General features: G+C 45.6%; 1 protein-coding gene across 1 annotated transcript; it reads left to right on the top strand.

Annotated features, from left to right (window-relative positions):
• The first annotated feature begins 288 nt into the window (after positions 1–288).
• LOC121612812 (CTTNBP2 N-terminal-like protein) lies at positions 289–15,904 on the top strand. Its single transcript, XM_041945932.1, has 6 exons — positions 289–382; positions 569–873; positions 3,190–3,297; positions 11,203–11,454; positions 11,882–11,989; positions 13,343–15,904. The coding sequence occupies exons 2-6, from the start codon at positions 868–870 to the stop codon at positions 14,639–14,641; spliced, it is 1,773 nt and encodes a 590-aa protein (XP_041801866.1). The 5' UTR covers positions 289–382; positions 569–867; the 3' UTR covers positions 14,642–15,904.
• The last annotated feature ends 1,155 nt before the right edge of the window (positions 15,905–17,059 follow it).

Here is a 17,059-nt window from a genome sequence, read left to right as displayed (position 1 = left end):
ATCATGACAGGTGTGTAACATTACACACACACAAATGGTCAAAAATCAGCTCCACTAAATCCTACCTTAATTTATGACTGTATCATGAAAAACCTGCTTCAGTAACATGCCAGTACAGGTTGATTTCCCTGATCCTACAGCTGCAAAATTAGATGAATTAATAGTTGGAATACACTTGACTGTGGAAACATGCTGAAATCTTATAAGGCATGTTTGACACACCCACAGGATACGGTGCACAGCAAGGAGCTCACAGACAGTGTTGTGCTACTGTCATTTGGCCATTAAGGGGAGTTGAAACACCGTGTCAGACGATGCAAGCCATCTTCCCCATGAGGCGTCAGTTTTAGGGGGATTTTGAAAAATAACCTGAGCTTTCAAAGTAAGTTGACGGATTGTCTGCGCAGGAGCATGATTCGCAATCATTTTTAATTGATTTTTTTATTTTACTGTGGCTTCTAGATTGCAAAATTTACAGTTGGGGTGCACTAGTGTACTTAAAACTTAGAAACCACCTGTCATAACTCGTGAACATGCACTTAATTAAAAATGTATAAACACTTGACAGGATTCACGCTGGGACGTAAGAGAGGACAGAAATCAACACTGGACGTCCGAAACAAAGAGGTTTATTCCACAGAGCCGGGAACGCCCTTGTCCCCGCCCCCTAGCGAAAATCCCGCATGCCATTGGTCAAACTGCTGCACTACGCTCCTGTGATTGGCTGGCGGCCTCGTCACTGAGCGTCTGTTGTTCCTACTCGCCTCGGAGCCAGAGCGCCTGTGACAGTGGGCTGCTTTGATTCATGCTGTTGTGGAGCCTCATTTTGGGATTTGGAGAACAATTAATGCGGCCAGAGCAGAGCGCATGAAGGTATGTTTACACGGAACCTTGTGGAAATATTCGCCGGCTTCCAGAAATTCTATCTCCAATTTGTTCGTGCTTTTTAGGGAGAAAGCAAAATGCAAAAGTCCACAGACAGGTCTCTGACCCAGTCTCATATTAGCTCGCACTGTGTGGGGCTTTGCCATTTCTGGTTAAGTGAAACTTTACAACCATTGCAGCAAAAAAGCTCGGACTTTGTTAAATATGAACGCCAAAATAGTATTCAGATAGTAGATGAGAGTAAAAATCGCTTTGGTCCCCATGTTGAGTTCATTTTCAGGCTAATGGGTGTGTGTACTTCAGTAATATTGATGCAGTATTGATTTTGCCATTATCACTCCAGACAATCTCTATAGATAATAGCTTATTTGGTGATTTTGTGATGTGTGTGACACTGAGCGATTGACCTGCATGTTGCCAACACAGATAGCAGTGACAGTCCCTTGTGTCAGACAAAGGCCCAGGACGGCAGGTGGATCCTCTGCTGCTCCCCTGCCATCATTTACTGCTGCAAAGGCGCTGAGCAGCCTGGCCTGCACGTTGAGCGCAGATCCTTCCTGGTTCCTCAGCCACCATGAGTAAAGTTTAACCCAGACTATTGTCACCTGATTGAATTTACTGTACCGAGAAAACAAAGGGGGGAGGGCAAGAAAAAAGGAGCAGAAAACAGTGAATTGTGTGTGAGGCAGGGTAACAGAGCCACTTTTGACACTCACCACTGACTAGTGTTATGTATTGACTTGATCATAATTTGCTGATTTGCATGAATGTGCCACCGATGTGTGCACCGGTCGGTTATAAGTTCATCTATCAGAGCTCACCAAGCCAAACTGCAACACTGCCACTTGAAACCTTTGAGGGCCACAGAGTGGGATTCAGGGATTTACTCTTAAGTGATTATTCCCATGGTGTGGGCATCCCTGGAATGCTGGAATGTTTTTCCATGGAAGCTGAATACAAATATCATGTGACACATAGCAAGTTTGGCCTGCGTTGACAGGCTACAGCTCCGACACACACTCATATACCATAACACGTGTGTGTGTGTGTGTTAAAGACACGTCAAGTCGGCGACTACTGATTCACACTTTGTGGCTTTGGACGTGCGGCAGGCCACAGAGCGCACAGGAATTTGGACGCCGCTGCAAGAAAGTAAACAGTCGACTTGAGATTCAACTTTCTCTGGTGGTGAAGAGGAGAGGTTTGTTTCAAGCCAAGAAGACACTTGCTTTCACTCTGAATACACATGGGTGACGAATTCATGGAAAAAAAAAACAGAACGAATGAGAGGAAAAACATGAATAAATGCAGATGCTTCCATACACGGAATGAGGGGTCACCGAATGGTGTGATGAGACTGGAAATGATAAGAATCCTATGCTACGTCCTTTGTAGAGAGCAGATCTCATCGCAACTGAACACCTATAAATTCTGGACAGCGATCACCTTCATCAAAACACTAAAATCTTTTTGCAAGAAAGGTGTTCTTCCCTTGTTGTTCTGGCAGCCCACCACCTTACTAAGACACGTAATGTTGGATTTTTTGCTTCAGTTTGACACCCATCTGTATCTCCACAGGCTAAACCGCAAGTATACTGCTTACTGTAAACTCTTAAGACATCCCGCCCTGAGCTTTAGTCATCTGATGTCAGTTTATTTACTCATGATCAACACTCCTGAGAAGCAGCCGCAGTATTACGAGGCACTGACAGTAACCTGAAAGCGGCTTCACCCCGACACTGAAAGATGAAGTCAGCTGTGCTTTGTCTTTGTCTTAATTTTAAGGATGATGTCAGCTGGGTTGAAGTGTGTCATGTCTGGACCCTATGACTAGACTGGATCTAGCTGATGAATCACAGGAGACGGTGGAAGGAGTGCGGGGTGGCTCGGCTCTTAAAAGTGTGCGCCACAGAAGATGTTTCAAACAATCCCCTTGGCCCCAGTCTGTTGGTACTTGGAGCACTCCGAACCTCCGCAGGGTCCCTCGGCAACTTAACATGCAGATATGCTAATGACTTCCTGTTTATAACCCTGAGCACAACCCAGTGAGGCCACAGATGGGACCCTGAGTCCCATCCCATATCAGCTCTGTGCCACTCACTGAAAAATGCACTCAGACAAGACAAGCCACCATTAAGAGCTATGCTACACATAAATCCATTTACAATACCCAGAAGCATTTTTATTCCTTGACTGGGTCCATCATTCTGATAGCATTTTATGTCCATTTGCTCCTCTTCTGTCATAAAAAGAACCAGTAAGCATATTCTTTCTCTAAGTCTCTCTCTGTCTGTGTCTCCTCAGGATGAGAAGATGAATGTGGAGGCTCTAAGCAGAGCAGAGCTGCTGACTCTCCTCAGTATCTTGGAGGGCGAGCTGGAGGCCCAGGATGTGGTCATACATGCCCTCAGGGTGAGTTGGCCACCGATAACACACATATCCGCCTATGGACTCATGCGTAATGCAGATTGCAGGACACCACGTGCGCATGTACAAGCATGCATATATACTAATAACTGAAAAATAATAAAATAGCCATCCAAGCAACCCCTTAAACAAAAACACTCTTTTGTGTGCCTTGACTGAAGGCATCCATAGACACTAAAATTAACCTGTTTCAGCATTACACCCCCAAAAAGAATGTGAGCTAGCAGGGAGGGGATGTGTAAACAGGAAAGTACGGAAACAGAGCTAGTAAAGACAATGGCACAGGATTCTGGTTTCCCAGGCCATTCATTCCACCAGAGCACTGATATTCTAACTGGTCAGACCGGTCGAAATCTGTGTTTCTCATTTTCACCTTTTTTTTACTCAATTCAAGCACTATTCAGACCCGGATATGTCCACATTATGTCTACACCCAGTTCAAACAGACTTCAGTTCATACCCGGTGTCTGAAATGTGTGTTTAGTGACCGTTTGTGCTCACATTAGTTTTAATCTGGGGAAACTCCCGCTGCTGCTAAGCCGAAACCAAAATTGCCCTCGGCCCAAAGGAAGGACTTTGGTGGCTGCTTGGTATCTTGCCGAGTGTGCATAGTTCAAATCCTTCTAAGAGTCGTTTGGCTCTGGCAAATCAGCTGCTTCCAACTGTGTTTTGAACATGAAACAAAGACGACAAAGATGCGGTCTGTCAAGGCAGTCAGAGATGAATGTGCATCACCACTGTGCTTAATATGTGGACAGCCCAGACAACCAATCTTTTCTGAATCCCAAGTGCACATTACGAACAGCACTTCAGACGTCTTCATGTTTGAAAAGTATTCTTCCCTTCCTTAAATCCTCAGTTTTTGCGCAGCTCATTCACTTATATTCAAGTGAAAGAGCGTAGCTTTCCTCCGGCTACAATGCTTCGCAGTGTTTGAGTCTAGCCTGATTGGCTCCCTCTGTGCCTCTGGCAGCTTTTCACACTCATGACCACAGCAGCTGCTCCATGAAGCTGCTTAGGCCCAGAATGCTTGACTCATTGTCTGAAGTAGTGATTGAAGTTGTGATGAAGACAAGTAGCAGCCACGGTTGTCGCGGTCTGACAAGCTGGCCTTGATGGGGAAGTTTATCTGGCGAGAAAGTGGGGCTGCCGTGATGAGAGAATTCCAGTGCCATCCAGGGCCTGAGGGGAAGCCGTTTTAACCGCACCAGCTCAGTTGCATCTTAGATGGCAACTGTCCAGATCTGATAGATGCAGGGTTTGAGCCTAAACTCAGCGCGCATGCAGAGTCATCCCCTGAGGATAAAGGTGCAGACGCCTCGTCGTCTGTACTCTTTCCTCTTTCCATATCTCTGGCTATAGCTGCAGCCATTTTTCCCCCTCTCCCTCCTTTCTTCCCTCTCTTTTCCTGACACACAGCCACATTACGGGGGGTCTTTCATCTTAGCCCATGACCCATGTCCTGCCTGCCCACTCACACACACACACACACACACACACATGCTCTGTCTCTCTGGTGGTCTCTGGTGGGCCAGTTAGAGGCTGCAGTGTTTATTGTGGAGAGGATGTACAGAGTTGTAGGCTCAAATCACTGACTTCCCTTGTTGCCGCTGGGGGCCTGGACACCATTTTTACTGACTGGTTAATGTGAGGACACATTGTGTGTATGACATGTGGCTGCAGAGGCGAGTGTTAGGGGTTGATAGCAGGCGAATGTGTCTAGTGTGAGCTCTGCGTCTGTCCTTCTCTGTCTTAGCTGGTCTTTAATTTCCCCACTGTGATTTCTCCCTGGATCTCGGTACGCCACAAACGTTGTCCCTCTCCAACTAGAGCTCTCTTCTCCGTGTTGTCAGCTATCGCGCCACGTAAATCGAACTCACTGTGCGTCAATACTGTTTACTTGCATGTTTGGACGGTTGCGAAAAAGGCAGAGAGGCTCTCAAATCCTCGCCACTCTTTTCCAACTTCAAATATTTCCTCCTCTCAGCAGCGAGTACTTGGGATGCCTTTAGATTGCTCTGGACAACCGCCTTCAGGCACTATTTAACCCTTCCTTCACCGGAGGCCCTGAGAGCTGTATCAGTGTTTGCTTAGTTTTCTCATAAGATGGCTTCACCTCTGAGACTTGTCTCTACAGATTCTTGACTGTACTGTTTTCAGCTCACATCACTAAGGACACAGATAAACAGTTTTACTAGAGGGAACATTCCTGAGAACACGACACCAGAAACTGGTCCTGCATTCCTCAGGAGTGGCATATTTTTTGATTGTCTGTGTCTATACGGGTGCTAATGCTATTACTGTCTTCACTGTGTCAAGCAATAAATGGCATAAATCCAGTTCCAAGCTCTCGGTAGCTCAAAGGAACGCCAGATAAATACATGCAAACAGACCTACAGTGGGTGAGAGCCTTGACTTCTACACCTCCTTAAATACTCAGTGAGCCAGCTCTAAACACACTACATCCTTTTCATTCTCTTTGCTACTTTCAAGACACTTGAGTAAACAAGTGAACTCTGTGGGAAACAGAGCATTTAAACAAACTGCGTGATATTGTCTCAGGTCTGCGCCGAAGGCCTGCTTCACCTTCCTGTTAAAGGCCTTGTGGTCTGTGAAACAGATATTGCTGTTGGACATTAGGTTTGAGCTGTTTTTGCTTAGCCGGGGCCCACCAGGTTTCTGTGGTTAAAATGTCGCAGTCATGCTCAGCAGGGCCTGTTTTGTTTTTCACATGATGTCATATCCTGTAATCCTAAAATGCTTTGTCTATTTTTGCGGACTGACTTTTTTTTTCCCTGACTCCGTGAAACAATGCCGGCCTGCCTGACCCGAGTGTGCTGCTCAGATAAGATTGTAGATTCTGCTACTCCACGAGAATCCCTGCCCAGTTTGGACGTGTTGTCAAGATTGGTGAGGGGAAAGAAGGGTTATAGAAGGAGCAGAAACCTAACAGCAAAGCAGTACCCAATATAACACTGTAATGCACACTGGTCTGCGCTGTCAGTGAAGTGCTGACCTATCAACAGCCTGAGCCTGAGGCCTGCCAGAGCGAAGCTCCCTGACCTGAATATCCTCAGATGACATCAAGGCAACATCAGGTACTTTGATGTCATCTGAGCATTTTCAGGTGCTCGCTCGCTTTTGTTGTTGAAAATGAGAGCCCGCAAACACAAACCTACACTTCACACACACAGTTCAGCAATGGCTGGTCCATGTGAGCGCCATAGATTTCCTTAGGATGCCTTTTTATGGCCGCCTCTCTTACATAAAGTGCCATATCTGTCATGGTAATGAACTCCACCCTTTGCTGCTATTTGCACTGACCTGGAGAGTATTTGCCTGCAACGAAGAAGAAAATAGCGATAAAGAAGGTCAGGCCAAGCCAAGACTGAGATAAGAAAAATCACTGCTTCCTCAATGAAGTTTGCACTTGTGTCATCATCAGTTAATTATTGCTGTTTCATTTTCGACTCACCTTCAAGAAAACCCATATTACTTCCTTGTTCCTTATAATGATATGCTATACTTCTCCAAAGCACTGCCTGACCAAAGTGCGAGAGCACCTGCCGTCATGTTTCATCACTAACCACTGATGGCAGCATCTCTTGCCGTTAAACATTACTTGGAAGTTGTCTCATTGCACGGCCCATAAAGTAAAGTGAGGTTTTGTTTGCCGTCTTCCAAGTTATCTTAGTGCCATCTGTGGTTAATATGTGGGTGGGAGGTGTGGAGGATACAGCTTAAGCCTTAAGCACACCTTCGCTTACGCTTCAAAAAGCAACCACTTAAAATCTCATCTCTCTCTCTCTCCCTCTTCCTCTCTTTTATTTTCTCTCTTTTTGGAGCACAAAAGCATGCCGCTGGGTCATGTACCCTCTACCAGTGAATTATGTTACAAGTCCATTTTTCCATCCTGACCCCAAGTGACCAAAATCATTACACAACGTTGAGAAAATCACTGCGCTACCTTTATATTACCTTGCAACAATGGCATGATCCCTCACCAGTTTTCCAGACAGCCAATATAGTGTTTGAAGCTGGAAACACTTCTCCAGGGGCTTGAATGCTGCTTTCTGCATCATCTGGACAAGCTACACAATCATTGTAAGTTTAAGTGACTGAAGTAAATGTACTAATAGTTTAGGATGCATTGCTACAAATTCACATCTTGGCTGATGCACATTAAGTGTGAAAAATGCACATTTTACTGACGTGGCTTGCCCTGCACAAAAAGTATTTACTTCTCTTTGAGCAAAAGATGCAATGACATAAATGATACAGAACATGAGCAAATCAGTAATGATTTACCTGTTATTTTTGCAAGGAACAAGCTCTGAGAAACCAGCTGTATGCTTTTTGTATGCTTTTTAGCTTGTCTTACAGTTCCTCTACAAGTTGCCAAAAATCAATTATTGCAACTTTAAGTAGGTACATTTGAAATTTGGGTTCTCCCAGTACAGTGCTACATACTCTTATCCTGTCAAGGTGTTGTCCAGCTAATGATTGTGTTGTCCTCACTTCCCAGTTGGCTAGTCGTTAGTCTCCACCAACAGGCTATCACACCAATCTCCATTTCTAGTGTTCAGCCAAACTAATGCAGGGCTGGTATATGTGATATGTGATTATTCCTTATGGTCATTCTCTACTGGTTCCTTAGGGAGAGACTTCATTGCACACAGTTCACATATGGCTGATGTTTAGCGCTTGTCTTAGTACATCCACGTGGCTGACAGGTAACACGCCGCAAGCTGGAGCTTTTATTTTGTTTGTAACCATGGATACCGTTTCGCTAAAAGTTCCCCAGCAGCCAGTTCTGTAAGTTACTAATGCTCTAATGACCAGCACACAACAAAATAGGCCTTGTGTCGGTGTGAGTCTGCAGCCTCCCCAGCTCTGTTCAATCAGATGTGACTGCCAGTGGATTGATACCTCTCACCTGCCAAGGCCTGTTGTTCAGCATGGCCGACAAGTGATTCATTGACTATATTTCCCTCTCCACTAAGTAGAGCAGTGTGGTTGCCCACTCCCTGGGAGATAAACTGCACTACCAAAGTCTTGCTTCCTCATCCAAGAAAACACTGACACCAGAGACATAAATCTGAACAGGAGCCAACACTGGAGGGTCTGCAGCTGACCTGCAGTCCTTTTTCTGCTCTTAGACAATGATCTGACATAGTCCTTCGCAAGCATCTCTTTAAATAAACAACTTTTTTTTTTTTTTTGGTTTAAAATAACAGAATTCAAAGACACCGTCATGCACCTGTTTATTTTGCTGTTTAACAAAAGTAAAAGATTGGAGCATCCCGATGCATTGTCCTCTGTCCTATTGTTGCCAAGATGCTTGCACGGGACTCCTTAAATTCCAAAGTAGCTTTTCATATCTGACAGGTCTGGTCCTGCTGTCCTTTTGTCTAACTGTTCGTCTGAAGAGCGGACTAATCCAGGAATGCATCCTTTTCCCATAACCCCCACTGCAAAGCGTCTGTATTTGAGATGTTACTCTGGAGACAGCCGGTTATGCTAAGAACTTTATGCAGCTTGGTGCGCACACACTCAGGCATGCACATGGCAGCTGCACGCTCATAGACGCAAACGCATTCATCCTCATTTTGATAGCAATTATGTCCACCGACAGCGTTATTTAGGAGTCACATTAAGGGCTAAACCATACATTCTGTAAGAGGAGATATGCACCCAGCACCATTCAGAGCTGTAATTTTGTCCACTCTAGCTGCTGACTTCATTGTGCGACAGTCATTACAGAGGCTCGCTAAGGAAACAGGACTCCCTGCCTCTTTTCAGCTCACACAAGCACACGATTGTGCCCTGAGGCTGTAGATAACTGACTGACGGAGACTTTTCCCAGGTGAAAAGCATCAGATTGTCTTTCACACCTCATTACAGCTGCGGGGATGTATTAGAGGATACAGGCTGTTGAATAAGGCAATACCCAAACAAGCTGAGGCACACCCGCCACAACGCTGCATGAAACTGTAGAGGAATTCTAACATACTTGATGCAAATTCAAAAAGGATATTAATAGCATGCAACATAGCCCTTCCCATGACTTAGTTGTAGAGACATTTGTCATCAGTAGTTGGGCAGAAATGAGAGCTTTGCAGCAGAGAGGGTTTGCTTGTTGTGCCCTCTCATAAAGGAAAGCACACTCTGTCATTATGATAAGAAGTATCCAGAGAAAACCATGTGAGGCTGGACCCTAGACCAGGACTGTTACACACGCACAAACACACACACACACACACACACACACACACACACACACACACACACACACACACATACACACACGGTCTGGATGTCCTGTTTAAACAGCTATTTAACTCAGGAAGCTGCAGTTTGGTCTCCTATTTGACGACGAAGCTTTACGGCTTTAGCCCAGCGTCAAAACACATGTCTACAGCCACAGGTAAACATAGATACAACGCCTTACACACACATACACATTTATATTCACGTAAAAAGGGAAAAAAGAGACACAGACATAGTACACACACACACACTAGGACCCACTCTCACACACTGAAGCCTACTGGGTCAGCCATGGAGACAATGCATGAGACTGAAGGCATTGAGACAGTGTCTTTGTTGGAGTCCTGTAATCTCTTCACTGAGGGTCACATTCTTTGTTCAGCCAGAGAAAGAGCCTCAAATACTGCCTCCTTACTGATGCCCTCAGGGTGTGTGTGTGTGTGTGTTTGTGTTGCCACAGTCTGAGAGCATGTGAGAAAAAGAGGCTGACAGAGAGGCGGAAGTAGAGAGAGGCGTTTTCTGAGAAATGATGATGAGCAGGCAGTGGAATGCAGTGCCATGCATGTTTGGGCAGGGGGACGAAGGGGGCCAGAGGAGCGGGGTGTCTGATGAGGACTGCCTGAGGAGACAGCGACGGGTGTCCCGAAGGCACGTGGAGCGAACCCTCTGGCATGTGCTTACATCACTAGCACTGCCAGCTGACCCTGCATGCCTGCAGAACTCAAACCTACCCACTGTATGCAGCTAATGAGACCCCCAGGGTGACCCGGAGCGAGGTCAACAAGGCCCTATCACGTTTCACTCCATTTCTTGTCATTCCAGCCTGTTTCTCTCAAGCAACTAAATAGTTGATGGTAAATGAGGTTAGTTTAGTTAACTACAATGTTTGTCCCTTAGGAAATCATTTTTACCTCTAAACAAGTGTGCTATCACTTTTTTTCATTTTATTTTTGGTTTAGGTACCATCTAATGTTTTCATGTTTTTCTGTGTGTGTGTGTGTGTGTGTGTGTGTGATTTCATGGCCCCGGCCCTTTACCCTTGCCTCCCTGGGGAGGAGTTAACATCTGCCCCCTGTTGGGGGTTGGACAGCCGTGCCTCACCTCTTTGTGTTTGGGTTGAGGCGAAAGACCATCTGCTTGTGCTCACGCTGACAACAACATCACTCCGCACAGATTTCCTGCGTACACACACACGCAGACACACACTCACTTCCGGGCCTATGATCGATGGGGGGTGGAATACGCATGCTCAGTGTCTAAAAGTTCTCTTGCGCATGATGTGCTCAAGTGTGTGTGTGTACTGCCATACAGTATGTTTGTAATCAGTTACTTGTGTTTTTCTTGGCACTGGCAGTTGAGCCTCGTGTAATCTTCTTAACACATTTTTTCCTGTGCTGCAGTGTGGAAGACCTCGTCCTATCGAATCTCACATACTGACATACACAAACACACTGCTCATTTTTTCTGCTCAGTCAGGACTGAACATGCACACGGATGTTCATACATCACCTGCTGTCTCATTAGCACTAGCTGGCCTGCTGAGCTAGTCATGTGTATGCACTATGGAACGGCTGAACAACACAATTACATGTGTGCTATGTGTTTGTGTGCATCTATCAGGCGCAGCACAGAGATGCTTTCGTCCAGGAGCGTTACGGCCAGTACGACCTCAGCGATCCGTTCCTGGCCCTGCAGCGGGACAGCGAGTCCGAGGAGCGCCAAAACACGCTCACCCAGCCTGATGCGCACCTGCACGGCCGGGCGGTGGGCCCAAACCCTCTGGCTGTGCTTAAACTGGTCATGGCGCACTGCAAGAGGATGCAGGAGAGGATGATGGGACAGTTGGCTGCTGCTGAGAGCCGACACAGGAGGGTAAGAGGCAACGCACGCTTTCACACATTGAGTGAGCTCTCCGGCTCACTCATCTCAGATTTGCATTTAGTGACGATTCTGCAGACTACCAGAGTACTCAGCCAGTGTCAGACTGGGCACACACTTGTACAACAGGCTTGTTGTGCATGCAAATGTATGCATGTATCTATTGGTCTGCGTGTTTCTCCTGCAGACTTGGCTTAGCAGAGGGAGACAGACCGCTGCCCCACTTAGGGGCACTATGGAGCCTGAGAGTTCATTGGAGTCATAAACACACACACACAAAGCTATAGACTGTGTATGAGTGAAGTGTAACTTGATGAAACTGACTAAACCTTGTAATGAAGGGGAGGTTCTGCAACGTCGTCCGATTACTCAGGGGACAAGTGTCCTGTCACAGAATTTCATCAGGCTGTGTGTTTGATAGATGATAGCTGATCTGGAGGAGGAGAAACGACGGCATGCCCAGGACTCCGCGCACAGTGATGATTTCGCCTTCATGCTGCAGACAGAAAGAGACAAACTGCTGCAACAGGTATGACTGACGTGCAGTAAAAGATGTAAAGTGTACGTGCTTTTGTGCCGTGCGTGCTCAGTAAAAATGGCAAGGCCTCAGCGAAACTGGTGCTCATAGTTCTGTCTCGCTGATAGACGAGCACATCTGGTGGAAGAGATTTTTTCTGCTCCCCTTCCCCTCTCCTCTGCCTGTCTGCACAGTGTCCTTCTTCATAGTGGTGGAGGTGATTTAAAACCCAGCGACTGAGCAGGGAGGCGGCAGTGGATCCCATTGTGTAACTCAGTAGGGTGGAGAGGGCTTGCCCTGTTAAAGTGCAGACACACACAGGCACCGTACGCACAGGCACAGGCCTGTTCCATAGGAAACAGAGGAGGAAGAGGCCATTGTTTAGTTGTCCAACAGCCATGGGGCTTTATGGCCCCAGGAAACCTGAGATAATGGATGTCCATGTCTGATGCAAGGTCAGCTCACGCACACACACTGTGAGCACACAATCAACCACTATACAAACTTCGCCCAAGGGCCTTATGTAAGAACTGGTTCCTGAGAGTCTCCCAGTCTTCCTTGGGCTTTCCTGCCTGTGCTGTTTTTTTTTGTCCACTAATCTTATACACTAGATTCTATTTCATCACCTCCCATTTCCCTCCATTACTCATCAAAGCTTTTAAGCAGCGCAGTCACCCTCCTATGACCTCACGGCAAACTGAACTTTCCATAAACATGCCCTGCAAACAGGTAATTCCTTAACAACACATGGCCAACGGCTTCCCTCTCGCTGTCTCCTCTGACTCTGAAACAACACAAACTGTCCTTCATCCCTTTTCCTAACTCTGTATGATTCAAGTGGACCTCATTTAAATGTAGTTGATTAGACACTGTGTGGACGAGCCAGAGAGCTGGGAGGGAAACTGATACTGACTTCCTACAAAGGATGTCAGCAATTTTCGAAACTCAATGCTTTGTATTATCCCCATTTTCATAAGCTTTGTGTCTGATAAAACAAATTACAGATATTTTATACCACTTGATCTGTTTCAACTGAGCCATTTTAATGAAATGATGGAGTCACTAGAGTCAGTATCATGGATGTTATTGGCAAATAATGTAAAAAATGTAAAACACTGTCTTTTACCTATAATAGGTAGAAATAAGGTCAATTTGAACAGTTATAGTATACAGTTGTAATGAGTTTGCTGAAAAATACATATCCAAATGTTTTATGCTGTACAACTGTATTTTTTTTTAAAAACAACTGTAAAGTTTCTCATCCTGTGTTGGGTTTAATGTAACAAAGCAGTGTTCTTTTGCCTCCTGGTGGTCAAATATGGAAAATCTACCTTCCACTGACTATCTCTCCCCCTGTCATTCCAGTTGGAGGTGGAGCGTGCAACAGTGTGGAGGTTAGAGAAGGAACAAGCTCAGGCAGTGAGCCAGGTGGAGGAGTCACTGTCCCAGCAGCAGCAGCTCTCCTCATCTCTGACTCTGGAGCTCCAGAAAGCCAGCAGCCTGGCTCAGGAGGAGGCTCAGAAGGTGTCCCACCTTAGCACCTTGCTCCAAGAGGAGACCAGCGCCCTGGAGAAGCTCCGGGGGCTTCTTGAAGACGAGAAGAGCAGAGCGGCACAGCTAGAGGCCGGGCGTGAGAGGCAGCTGGCCGAGTTTGACGCAGAGCGGCAGCAGATGAAAGCCAGGATCAGCAAAGAGGAGGAGAGGAGCAGGGAGCTCGAGAGGCAGCTGGAGGAGCTGAGGAAGAGGTTGGCTGAAACTGGAGGATGTAAAGAAGAGGTAAAGGAGGCCGTGACAGAGGTGAAACAGTCAGCCTCCAAGATGATGGTGGTGTCCACCTCCGTTCAGACCGAGCCGGATGGAAAAATCACTCCTGTCGCTCCTAAATCTGCCTCACTGTCAAAGGTCAATGGCTGTCACGCTCATAAAGAGACAGAGCCGACGCAGGAAGGGAGAGGAGCAGAAAATGGAGGGGTGGTAGAGAATGGGGGAGGAGTGCTTTTACATTCTCCTCTTCACCCTCACCCTCATCCTCACTCTCCCTCCAGCACAGCCTCCTCTTCCCTCTCCTCTTCCCCTATTTCCTCCCCGGTCCTTGCCAAGCGCCTGGGCAGCCCAGGCTTCCATCAGTCCTCCTACCAGGCTGGAGTCAACCAGCGATTCCAGGCCGCCAGGCACAAGTTCCAGAGCCAGGCTGAGCTGGAGCAGCAGCAAAACGGCCCGCTCTCTCCGAGAGACCTCTCCCCCACCACCTCCTCCATGCCTCCCCCACCAGAGCACAGCACAGCTAAGCAGCTGGCCCGCAACACTGTCACTCAGGTGCTGTCCCGCTTCACCAGCCAGCAGGCTGGCGTCAAGCTGGCACCAATCAGCAGCTCTCCATTTGGTACAGACTACCGCAATGTAGCAGCGTCTCCTCCCGGGGGGAGGTCACCTTCCTCAGGGCCTCTTTCTCCAGGCATCCGCTCCCCCCTCACTCCTCGCTCAGACAGGATCCACCCGCCTCCGATCCCTCCCAAGAAGCCCGGCATGAGTCCGACTCCGGGCTCCCCGAGTCACTCTGCTCGGACCAGCCTGTTCCCAGAGCTGACAGGGAACTGTGGACACAGTAACAGTGGGCAGGAGGGGGCCAAGGAGCCAGACCTGGTTTTATCTTCTAGTAGCTAACTAAACGAGTCAGGCCTAAGTTCATAGTTACTGTAACATTCATCTCTGCCAGCCCTTATACCCACTTCATGGCGCACACATAATGAATAGCATCGACACTACAAAGCTGGGCTGGTTCAAACAGATGAATCCAGGAGTTTGTCGCAGCCCTACCTCTATACGACAACCTGAGAAACAATCGGAGAAGAGCTATTTGAAATAAAATATAGTATATTATGGATTTTCTTTATTTGAATTAATGTTTCTATTAACGTTCCTGTGTTTTTTCCTTTATATCAAATTTTTGTAAGTTTGAAGTTAGAATGAAAGTTAGAATGAAAATATTTATGTTATTTTCCACTTCAACCCTGTATTAAGGGTGTTTAGAAACCCTATATATAGAGAAACCAAGCTAAAGAAGAAAATGTTAATGAGATTTTATACCACAACACTCCTGTTCATTTCCCTTAATGCTCAAATTGCCAGTCCTGTTAGAATAAACAAAGACAACTTTAGTTAGAGGCAAAACTGTATAGCAAGTAGAAGGGCAAAAAACATATGGATGTAGAGTATAGCAAATGTATAGCTATCACCATTTCACAAGAAACTAGTGGGTAGATTTTAAAGGTTTTTCCAATGAATTCTTATGCAGTTCCTGTGATTGTCCATGAAAACAATATACAACTGTACAAGTAGTTGACTAGTTTGAAGAAATCTGTTGATTCTCTATGAATGAAGAATATCACATGCATGTGCTGTTTTTGGTTTTGTTTTTTTCTATTACACAAGTCACGACTACACTGAATCTTATCTTGAAAAGGGTCGGCACACTTTGTATTACATTACTGTAAGATACCTAATGTCTTCAATTTCAAATGTTTTGTTCAGGGAGTGCTAATTTCTGCTCCACCCAAACCAAGGAGTATGCATCATGCATGTATGAAAACCCTTTTACTCCAACAGTGAACATAATGGGGAGTACAGGTTTGTATCTTGCTGCTGTAACTGTTTCTATATCTGTCCAATAATTGACTTAGTGTCGTGTCTAATCCTAATGCTGCTCTACACTATGAGCAGTTAATGTTTACCATGCTTTCTGTGTTTTCTGGCTTTGAAACAAAGAACTGATTGAAAGTCATTATTTTACCTAATTAATTAAAAACCTGTAGTTACACATCACTTATCTGTGAGAGGCAATGTCCCTCAGCTGTCTCTAGTAAATATGCATATCATGAACACCTGCAACATCTAGTACTATTTCAAATAAATTGCCCATGCCTTAGAGTTCACAGTGTGTTGAAGTTTCTCTATTAAAACAGTATTCAGCAAAATCTAAATTAACAGGCCATGCAAGGATTTGTGTGTCACAGTGTGAGAGGAATATAACAATCTCGCCAAGATGTTCAATCCATTTATTTGTACAACAGAATGGGGCAGTACAGTCTTGAACTTTATAACTGATCGGCACACAGTTGTAGTATAGTGTGAGGGTTGAACACTGCACATACTATAGCTAACAAGTAACTGATCCAGAGTCACCCTACTTAGAAGTCATGTAACACATACAGTATGATGTGGCCTTACAGAAGTCATGTAACATATACAGTATATGATCTTGCCTTGCGTGGCAGCTATTTTGCGTTCAATTGGCATTGACCAATACAGTTTGTTACAGTTAGGAGTGCAATATTCTAAGACTCCAACATAAACCAGCGTATTAAAATAGAAATTTGCATACATGGGTGGGAGGATGGAGTTCTTTACCATAGGAAAGAGATTTTGGCAAATAAATCTTGGTTAATGTGAGTATGTTTCCCTTTCACAAAGGAAAAGCTGTACAGCAATGGAGGTGGTGTTGCCAAAGTAAGAGAACAGAGAATGCATTAAAGATGCAGCAGCGTAGAGGTTGCTTTATCTTCAGTCATCAGTCAATCAGTCATCATAGCTTGCATGGGTGGAGACACGTACATCAGTGGAGCACAACAGAAAACAAGTTAACATTCCCTCAGCCCTGACAGACACCAACAAACATAAATGTCTACAGTGCAGGGACAGAGCTATGCTGAGGATCGTGCTACTCCTAAATGTTAACAACAGGTAGAAACACTGTCAATTTCATTGGCAACGTATTACTAAGTTGTCAGCTCAGCAGCACTAAAAGCTTGGTACCACCTAAGGTATCAGATGACAGCTACTCATTTTCCTGTCAATGTCCCAATTTTACTGATGCACCTGACTTTCAATTTCACCATACATGTCAACAACAATGAAACAAAGACTTTCGCGAAAATCAGATTCCCCTGTCCAAAATCAAACCCTGAAATGTGTGCTTAATTTCTCTCATCAGCTGCCTTGGTTCTTTTCTTTGTGTGCTGTGATCTTTACTGTGACATGATCACAGTTCTGTATCAGTTTGACTAAAAAAGCAATATTGTAACT

This window comes from Chelmon rostratus, chromosome 10, assembly GCF_017976325.1.
Source record: "Chelmon rostratus isolate fCheRos1 chromosome 10, fCheRos1.pri, whole genome shotgun sequence".
In the NCBI taxonomy this organism is placed as follows: Eukaryota; Metazoa; Chordata; class Actinopteri; order Chaetodontiformes; family Chaetodontidae; genus Chelmon; species Chelmon rostratus.
The sequence above is the reverse complement of the archived record's forward strand: the minus strand, read 5'-3'. Positions and strand labels throughout refer to the sequence as shown.